Genomic DNA, 10,256 nt, shown 5'->3' with positions numbered 1-10,256 from the left:
ATATACTCAAAATTAAAATGTATGTATTTGTTAACTTAAACAAAGTTATATGCTCAAAATCAAAATTTATGTATGTTAACCTAAACAAAGTTATATCACTATTTTTTTTCTACTTCATCTTTTTTTTCCTATTACGGTATTACTTACATATAGGATGTAATGGTAATGATATCTATAGTCAAAATTCAAGAAGATCCACAAATTTTGCTTCAATTCCAAATTTTACAAAATATTAAAAATTTGTTACTTAATTATTATTATTATTATTATATGCTAAACGAATTATTTTTTAAGCGTAATACGTGCAAAGATTATAATAAATTTTTGTGTGTTTTATATGTTTGAGATAGATTATATAAATTTTCTTTTAATTACACAAATTAATGAGATAAAATAAAATAGGAAACATTATACCTATGCATAACACAGACTACTCTGCACTAGTACATTATATAAGTAGATACACTTCGTATTAAGATAAAATTCCTTGTGTTTTAAATAAAATATTTAAATCGTTTGAAAGCTGCCATAAAAAAATACAAAAATAAAGGATAGAGATTTTGAGAGATTTTGAGAAGAATTAAAGGAGACAGATAATTTTATTGAAAAATTTTTAAGAAGAAAAGATATAATTACTAATTTTTTGTTTGATTTGGAAAATAATATTAAAATTAGTAGTATAAAAAATATTTTAAATTTAATATTATAAAAAAATTATATAAGGATTAGCTTGATTAATTTTTAAAATTTTAGAGATGAAAATAACTTACGTCTAGACTTTTAAGGACTATTTTGATTATGTCACTCTTTTTTCTCTGACAGATGGTCAGAACTGCATCTGGGTTCGAATCTTACTGAGAGGTCTACCAGAGATCAGAAATTGTTGAAAAAAGAACAAGATATTTCTTTTGTTCTTTCCGGGCGATCAGAAAGTAAAGAAATGGTTAATATATTCAAGATAATTATGTATTTACAAAATACTGTCTCAATTCATCCTATTTCATCAGATCCGGGATGAGATATGGTTCTGAAGGATGAACTGGACAGTTCCAATAAGATTTCATTCTTGAACAAAAATCCGATAGACTTATTTGAGGGAGGATCCCATTGGCGTGCATCCAGTAGGAATTGAACCTACGAATTCGCCAATTATGAGTTGTGCGCTTTAACCATCCAGCCATGGATGCTTAGCGTGATCTGACATGTCAACCAATCATCTTGTGACACGTAACACTTAACGTGACACGTTATTATGCCACGTGGTACTTTACGTGATATATCGTCATTCAACTAACGAAATGACTAATTTAACTTACATTTTATCTTTCAAAAACTAATATAACTAAAAAAATTATTTGAACACTAATTTAAAAAATAAATGATCTTTGAAATACGAATTTGAATATTAACTCATAAACTTGAAGTATATCATTGAAGCTAAACTTATTCAATTCGTACGTACACTATGTAATATACGTTAGATACTATAACTTAAGAAACGAGATAATCTATTACTTAATAATGTCTTGATTTTGCATCCTTCCTTGTTTGCATCAAAGGCACCCAAACTAGGTTCTCCCTCCCATAAGCTAGCAAATGGGATGTAATATCGTACTTAGGATTTAAATGATAAGATATCTACAATAATCTCAGTGCTCATATATAATTTTTCATATATAAGATCATAGAGTTGCTTAAACTTCTTGCACTGCGTATACCGGTGTAACTTAGCTTGATTACGCGATTATTCATCATTGAAACACATATGCATCAATAAAATTGAAATTTAATCAAACATTTCTAATAAGGCCCTTTCTGTGTTGTCTATAGTATATACATATATATTATTATTTATTATATGTACTATAAGAAACAACAATTGTCTAACTGTGTAACGTGCTTCAAAATTTGTCCGTGTATGCAAAAATTAGTCAGCCTTAGAAAAAGGGAGATGTTACAAAATGTAGCGACTCTGAGTATAGACTAAGGAGCACCCTACATTAATTATTAATGTCTTTATATGTGGCTGTCGTTTGATTATTGACATAATAATTTTTAATATCTCCAAGACTGAAGACTACTTGGTCAATATTAGCATATTTGGAACGCTTTTAACTTATAAATATCTGACTCTTTTTTATTTTTTGGTTGTCTCTATTTTTGATTTTTTCCCCCTCAATATAGCATGATACAAAGCTGTGTCATTTCCTTTTATAATGTGCTAACAATACTTTTATGGCTAAGATTAAGCAGTCTCAAAGAATTAAGAGAAACAAATAACTAGTTAATTTTCAAATTTAATATATCTCAAATTGAATTATTTTTATCCATATAACTATAATGTTAACATAAAAGCTGGACTCTTTTTGTTAAGGGCTCCAAACAGATTTGGTTTTATACCATAAAGCGAAGTTAAACTAACAAAAGAAAATAAAAGAGAGAGTTCCAAAAATATAAATAACAAAAAAAATGCATAGGTACAAAATAAAAGCAAAGAAAACACAGTTGGAGAGTAAAGAATTAAATTAAAAAGAAATTATAATGTCTAATTACAAATTATTATGCAAACTAGTTTTTGCGAAGAAAAGTAAAAAGCTTTCTAATTGCCAAACCCAAACCCAAACCCATTCTTCCTTTCTCTTTCTCTTACCTTTCCTTTCTGCATTCATTCAAAAGCCTCTTTTGACCACCACGACGACCACCACCACCGCCACCGTCGTCACCACCACCACCCATTATCCATCCATCAATGAAGGTTAACACGTTAAAAATCCAATCTTTCTTTTGATCCAACATACCCATCACCATTTCTCCGTCTTCACCATCATGGGTATCTGCTTTTCATCCACCAAGGTCAGTGGCTCCAACAGCAACAACAACCACCATGGAAACGGAAACTCCGCGACCACCGTAAACCGGAACCGGAAACGGAATACAATTACTCAAGCAACGGTGACCAACCCGGCGGCGGCCACCACCACAGTGGCGAGCGTCCACAACGGTCAGCGGAGGAAGGACGATGAAAAGAAGAATAGTCATCATCATCATCATTCGCAGAAGCCGAAGGAGAAGCCGAAGACGACGACGTTGACGACGAGAAAGAACGTGCCGTGCGGAAAGCGAACAGATTTCGGTTACGAGAAGAATTTCGACAAGAGATTCACGCTGGGGAAGCTTTTGGGTCATGGACAATTCGGTTACACCTATGTCGGTATTGATAAGGCCAATGGGGATCGTGTTGCCGTCAAGAGGCTCGAGAAGGCCAAGGTGATTCTGCTATTTCATTCCATTTCACTTTTCCTTTTTTGCATTTTTCAGCTGAGTTTTCTACTTTGTGCTTTGTTCCATTGATGCCAATTTCAATTCGAGGTTTATTGAATTCATGTTCAGATTATGTGGGTTTTGTTTTGGTCAATGGGTTAAGATTGATTATGGTGATTCGATTCTACAGGTATTAAATGTTTTGGTTCTGGAGATAACTTTATTTGTCTGGCATATTAGATAATATAGATAAATAAATAAGGGCCGTTTGCATTGCCCTGTGGTTTTCTACTTTTCCATTGCATCTGTGGTTTTGAGACATAACAAGGTTGTCTAGTTATGGCAATATTAGTACCTATTATGCAAGCCATGTGTCTGCATTTCCATTCTTTATTATAAGTATCATTAAGTTATTGATCAATTCGATTCTCGCTTCAAATTTCATTCTGTTCTGTTCTGTTTTTTGGGGGAAGTCTTGACAAAGTTGATGTATAGTAGTAAGAGAACTCGTGTGAATTATAAAAGCATGCCAAGTAAGATAGAGTGCTATACGATGTAGATGTCGGCATTTGGTTAAAATAGATGTCAACTATGAGTCTGAAGTTTCTGAGTTGTCATCGACTGCATTTTATTTAGTACTTCTTGTCTTTTTTTTTCCCCTGCTTTGTATTCATATGAGTTCTCGCACATTCCTGAATCAATTCTTGAATTTGATGGCAGATGGTTCTACCCATAGCTGTTGAGGATGTTAAGCGAGAGGTCAAGATATTGAAAGAACTTACTGGCCATGAAAACGTTGTCCAATTCTATAATGCTTTTGAGGATGATTCATACGTGTACATAGTTATGGAGTAAGTTACTCTTGTTTGGGTATCTTTTGTTCACCATGCTTATCTGCTTTTGAGAAGCATTACTATAGTGTTCTCTGGGTTTATGTTCTTTTAGCTGGCTTTTCAAATCATGTTTTCTGATTACTTATTTACTTTCTGTTCTCCCTTCTTCTGTATACCTGTATGTCATTCTTATTACTAAAATGAATTTATTGACAATGGATTACCATAGGTTATGCGAGGGTGGAGAACTGCTAGATCGGATATTGGCCAAGTGAGTATTGTTTGATCTTGAATATGACTGAACTATTTTCCCTCAACTGGCTAAATTTTTCTTCAGAATGTCTTCAGGTGCTCAAACTTTAGAATGAGCATCACTAATGATTCCAATTTTATTGTCTGCTAGATCTCTGTATTCAGCATTTTTACCTGTTGAATTGGACCTTACTTTGAATTCCTTCGCTTTAATCAGGAAGGACAGCCATTACACTGAAAAAGATGCAGCAGTGATTGTAAGACAGATGCTTAAGGTTGCAGCTGAGTGTCATTTACACGGTTTGGTTCATCGGGATATGAAACCAGAGGTATGGTCAAGTCATTTTGTATGTTTGTGCATTTTGGAGTCATGCAACTAGACATTGATTTTTCTTTCTTTGAATGTAGAATTTTCTTTTCAAGTCTACCAAAGAAGATTCACCTCTAAAGGCCACAGATTTTGGGTTGTCCGATTTCATAAAACCTGGTTAGAGAATATATTTATGTCAATAATTTGTTTTCTTACTTTTTATCCCCTTTTGTATCGGATATGTTTTGCTGTCTTTATTTGAAAGTTCTAGTTCCCTCAAAAACAAATTTCAGGTAAGAGGTTTCAAGATATTGTGGGCAGTGCTTACTATGTTGCACCAGAAGTGCTAAAAAGAAAGTCGGGCCCTGAATCAGATGTATGGAGTATTGGTGTGATTACATACATTTTGCTTTGTGGTAGACGCCCATTTTGGGATAAGACTGAGGATGGTATCTTCAAGGAGGTATAGTTAATCAAGGAACTTGAATAAATTGTTTACTTTTATTGCCTACCTGATTCTGATAAAAGGAAATTTTGTAATAACTTTGTGTATAATAAATAACCATATCATACAGGTCTTACGGAACAAGCCTGATTTCCGCCGCAAACCATGGCCATCCATAAGCAGTGCTGCTAAAGATTTCGTGAAGAAATTATTGGTAAAGGATCCTCGAGCAAGATTAACTGCTGCCCAGGCTCTATGTATGTATCCAATTGTTTGATTTTTTTTCCCTTGTTTGTTTATTGTGTTATCTAATTTCCTGTCCGTGAAAAAAAGTTTTTCATTCTGAAAAACTGCCTGAAAGCTAGGGATTTCAGTAATATTCAAAGTTGAAGTACCAAAGTTATAGTGTTTGGAAAGCTATTACTGAACTTAAATGTGTCGAGACTTGCTCCCTTTTCTTGAAAATAGTAAGAAGATTCATGGAAGTATTTGAAAATTTTAAGAATACCAAATATTGAAGCTATGCATATTGCCAAATTTACTGGCCATCATGCGGTGACTTTGTAAAATTTTTCAGTATCTTCTGTTCCTCATCTTAAGATTTTCTTTTGATGACAAATGATTAGGAAAATAAAATGTTCCATTGGATGTTTAATACATTATCATCCTACCAAAAAGTTATGTATATGTAAAATATTGAAAGTGAAGATCAAAATAACCACAGGTAAATTACCCTGAAAATAGGATAAGTGTGTAAGTGGCCTAAACATGCTTACAGATCAAGTGGTTAGAGCTGCTGAACTCTACATTAGTTGTTTGGCCATTCTGGGTTTGCTAAATTAATCTTTTTTTAACGGATGTTTTTGTTTTGTAGAGCTTTCTACTTTTCTCGGTTTAATAAACAGAGAGCATCACGCACACATAGTCATAGATGTTTTCCTTTACATATTAGAACATTTTTAGAAGTAAACTGTGTAAAGATATTGACTTTTGATTAATTTTGATATTTCTAGCACATCCATGGGTTAAAGAAGGAGGAGAGGCATTGGAGATGCCTATTGATATATCTGTCCTAAACAACATGCGACAATTTGTGAAGTATAGTCGATTGAAACAATTTGCACTAAGGGTAAAGAAACAAATTAATCAAACACTGCGTGCTACAAGGCAGGAACTTGTTTGCATCCATTTCATTCATTACTTGATTATCTTGCAGGCATTGGCTAGCACACTTGATGAAGAAGAGATATCTGATCTAAAAGATCAGTTTGATGCAATAGATGTTGACAAAAATGGTTCCATTAGCTTAGAAGAGATGAGACAGGTAGCCCATTAATCAATTGATCTTCTTACTATCTGAAACCCAACCGCATCACTTATCTATTGGTGATTAATTAACACATTCAATATAGTTTCCCTGCTTTGGTCTAAAGGAATGATTTTGTGCAGGCTCTTGCTAAAGATCTCCCTTGGAAGTTGAAGGAATCACGTGTATTAGAGATATTGCAAGCGGTGAGTATTGGTGATCCTTTGAACTCATGCAGTTCCTTTGGTACTTAATGATATATATTGCCTTTTTTCCAATGGCAATATTTATGGCTTCCTTTAATCATTTTTGTTCACTATAGCTTCTTTTTATTGTACTCTGCTTTTGGCACGTCGATCAATGCATATCTTTTGCCTTGTAAAAGCGTTTAAATCGCTGCTTTGTGTGCTCGCAGATAGATAGCAACACAGATGGGTTAGTCGATTTCACTGAATTTGTGGCGGCTGCATTACATGTACATCAATTGGAGGAACACAACTCTGAGAAATGGCATCAACGGTCACGAGCTGCCTTTGAGAAATTCGACATAGATAAGGATGGATATATTACTCCAGATGAACTTAGAATGGTTGGTCTTGTCTCCTTACCCAAGCTCCCCAAACATGATAAATTCGCTCCTTATATCTTCTCTTTCCTGTAACAAACTCAGATATTCCCATCCTTTCTCTCCATTTATTTTCTTTATCTGAGGGGAAGTGTTTAAGCTCTTCTTTCTAATCTTGCTTTCCTTTCACATCTGTCTGTTTTTAAGGTTGCATACGTATTTGGTGCATCTAATATTCACTATTTTTACATTTTCTATGTTTCAGCATACCGGCTTGAGGGGCTCCATTGATCCGTTGCTTGAGGAAGCTGATATTGACAAGGATGGGAAAATCAGCCTATCGGAATTCCGAAGACTTCTCAGAACTGCAAGCATTAGTTCTCAACAAGTGACCATCCCCCATCGGCGCAAGCTGTAGATTGGAAGTGTTTTAGAAGCTGCAAATGTTTAAGGGTGTGAGAGTGGTGGAGTTGTTCCAAGATTTATCTCTTGTGCAGATTGTGCTGAAGCCTCTAAGATATGTATGTAACTATGAATATTCTGCACATTTTGCTCTCACCATTCTATGATACTCTAAAGACTCCAGTTTATAATGACCATGGTATTTCTGCAAAAGAGTGCGTTATACGAAAAAAATTTAGAGGGCTGTCACAGGAGGTATTTAAATAGAGTTTATGGAGACCCTGCATGGATTGGCTTCGAGTACCACATTTTAATCAGTGTATATTACTTCTGTGCTTGTAACTTGTACCATAATGTACTGTGTAACTGAAAACGAAAATCTTACTACAAAAAAGGGTAAATTATCCTTGCATTAATAGTCAAATGAAATTATATTGACTATTATTTTGATTATTTGATTTGTAATATACTAATGTATTTGTATAATTTATCAGATTTGTTGTCATACTGCCTAATTATCTCTGGCCTATAGGGGTATAAAGCTCACGTAAAATTTACAGTCAGCCCCCTTTTGTGTTCCTCACCATTTTAGACTGACGACCGTTATTATCAGTTCAAAGTCTTCGGAAGCAAGATTTGACGCATTCGCCTAAGGACGTTGATGGCTTGTCAAATATCATGCGTCGATATGACATGTTTATCAAAAGTTTTCACGAATTAAAAAGTTGAAAATATTGTTAGTCTTGTTTTCAGTACTGAAAATGATTTGCTGGTTGATTTAATCTCAGTCTAAACGGGCTTGGTATAATTAGGCAATTATTCATGAAGTAAATTTTCACGTTAATTACATTGTAAACCCTAACATAGCATAACAAGAGTGTCAAACCGATAATGAAAATTCACACTTGACATGATCAAGTAAATTTTATAACCGAAAAAATCCATTCACATTTTTCATGATTTCCACTTCCTTCTTAGCTTTATCCTTCCATTTTAGTATTCCAATTGCAAAAGGCAATGACATCTCATCTCATGTAAAATATGCTTACCCAAACCATCATTCAATCAAATTCCAGTGACCTATGTCGAGTTCAATTTCCTACATAGTAGCATTCTCATTGAACAAGTAAGTATTACCCGGGTATCCCCTAAACCCTGTGAAATTAAAAAAAATGAGTGGAGAACTTATAACAGAGAGAGGAAAAGTTAACACTAAAAATTTACATTAACTAAGTTGACAAGTATGCACATGCTAATCTATATTTACATGGGTTACGAAGTTCTTAGGTTCAAATGGCTCAAATTAATGAAATTATAGGTCAGTGTGCACATTCTGAACCGTATATAACGGGAATCCGATCCCTTTCTTAATCTAAAACCTGTGGAACAGATACATGAGGAATAAGAATCAACTTTTGGTGGTTCATAGTGCCAGAGGAAAATAAAGTCAGCAAGATCCCAAGCTCCACTTTCTGTTGTCATGACTCATGGGAAGAACTGTTCCATTCATCATTTTGCCTCATAAATGGTATAACCTTTTTGCCAAATAGAACCACTATCAATTTGGCTACTGCTAAACATATATCTGACCTTTGCAATGAGATAAAATGTTTACAAGGATCCATATCCATTGTCAACTATCAGCCTTTGGGATGTCACCCACACTGTTGGAGCTATCTTGAAGTCCATGAGACGTTGAATACCGGCTTGAAGCACTCCCTTCTGCAACGGCTCTATCCTTCCTCCCTGAATGCTTGACCTTCTTCGTTCCCCCGGAAGAAGATTCCTATAGAAAACAAAATGGAGGCTCAAAAGTTTGAACAACAAAACAAATGTGGTTATTCAAATTTTTAGAACCAAGCTACTACCTCCTGTGTTGATGATCCAGGCATCTTAAGTTCAAGCTCCGTAGCCACATCATGAGTCTCGCTACATCTGTCTGCATCAGTGATTCTCCTATGAGGTGGTGACTTGCTCCGACAATCCTTTTGGGCGGGAACATGAGATGCAGAAGCATACTGAGCTGAGGGCAAGTCAAGCGCGGCATTAATTGGAGCAGAGAATGGAACATATGTTGAACAAGGAGTAGGAATGTGAGGAGGGTTTTGATTTCCAAAATAAGGAAAGGGTTGAAGAGTTGGGTGAATTGGAACAGGAGCAGGAGGGATAGGTATAGGAACCGGATATGAATAAGGTGGTGGTGCCATTACGACAGAGTGGTCGATTGCAGTCCATGGGAACATCATTCTGGCCCTCTGCTGATACTGAGAATTAAGGTTTTCTATATCCGATTTCAACGACGCCTTTTCTTCCCTAAGTTCATTCTTCTCTTGCATTAGCTGTGAGCACCAAATTCAAGAATGAATAAGCAACAAGCAAAGCAGGGTATTCTGAGAGAAACAATAAGAAGCATACCTCGCGGGACTCATCAGAAAGCGCTTTATGTTCGGTTTTCAACCTATTAACTTCGGCAGTTAAATCTTTAAGCATTTGAATCGTATCAGTGAGGATGGTTGCCTTGTCATTCCTTGGCCTATCAGGATCTGCATTATGAGAGGAGCAAAATAAATATCCCAATCACAACAATTATGAGAATGAATGATGCAAGCAAAATGATTGTAATCATGAAGTTGAGAGAGAGAGAGAGAGAGAGAGAGAGACACCTAAAGTGTTGGCCAAATCGTGGAAGTGGTCGTTTAATCGATCACGGCGGAGTTTCTCGCGGTCAGCCTTCTGAACTTTCCTTGCGGCGACAGCTGGATCCTGCGGTGGTTCCGCTTGCCCCTTTTCTCTGCAAATTCAATTAAATTAATGACTTCACAAACACAAAAGCAAGAATTGAGAGAGATAGAGAGGGAACCTCTGGGATCGGTTGGACGGGA

The 10,256-nt window shown here is 35.3% G+C and overlaps 2 protein-coding genes across 2 annotated transcripts in view; one reads left to right on the top strand and one right to left on the bottom strand.

Moving 5' to 3' along the window:
* Window positions 1-2,572: 2,572 nt before the first annotated feature.
* Window positions 2,573-7,877, top strand: LOC107487483 (calcium-dependent protein kinase 28). Its single transcript, XM_016108129.3, has 12 exons — window positions 2,573-3,267; window positions 3,982-4,112; window positions 4,324-4,365; window positions 4,564-4,675; window positions 4,755-4,833; window positions 4,950-5,119; window positions 5,232-5,358; window positions 6,115-6,230; window positions 6,318-6,425; window positions 6,551-6,613; window positions 6,823-6,996; window positions 7,238-7,877. Exons 1-12 carry the CDS (start codon window positions 2,827-2,829, stop codon window positions 7,388-7,390), a joined length of 1,716 nt encoding a protein of 571 aa, XP_015963615.1. The 5' UTR covers window positions 2,573-2,826; the 3' UTR covers window positions 7,391-7,877.
* A 690-nt stretch (window positions 7,878-8,567) lies between these two features.
* The window catches only part of LOC107487484 (transcription factor bHLH121), a gene marked incomplete in the record, with an annotated part of 1,984 nt that continues 295 nt past the window's right edge, over window positions 8,568-10,256 (bottom strand). Inside the window, 4 exon segments of the mRNA XM_016108130.3 lie at window positions 8,568-9,160; window positions 9,243-9,713; window positions 9,790-9,917; window positions 10,038-10,165. Of these exon segments, the coding sequence (XP_015963616.1) occupies window positions 9,008-9,160; window positions 9,243-9,713; window positions 9,790-9,917; window positions 10,038-10,165 (880 nt within the window).

The sequence above is a fragment of the Arachis duranensis genome, chromosome 5 (assembly GCF_000817695.3).
Source record: "Arachis duranensis cultivar V14167 chromosome 5, aradu.V14167.gnm2.J7QH, whole genome shotgun sequence".
In the NCBI taxonomy this organism is placed as follows: domain Eukaryota; kingdom Viridiplantae; phylum Streptophyta; class Magnoliopsida; order Fabales; family Fabaceae; genus Arachis; species Arachis duranensis.
Note: the sequence above shows the minus strand (reverse complement) of the source record. Positions and strands in the feature narration are given on the sequence as shown.

Excerpts from the sequence above, each read along its gene's own strand:
- LOC107487483 (XM_016108129.3), top strand. The coding sequence starts at position 2,827 with ATGGGTATCTGCTTTTCATCCACCAAGGTCAGTGGCTCCAACAGCAAC. Across the intron at positions 3,268-3,981 it reads AGAGGCTCGAGAAGGCCAAG|ATGGTTCTACCCATAGCTGT; the intron begins GTGATTCTGCTA and ends ATTTGATGGCAG. Across the intron at positions 4,113-4,323 it reads TACGTGTACATAGTTATGGA|GTTATGCGAGGGTGGAGAAC; the intron begins GTAAGTTACTCT and ends GGATTACCATAG.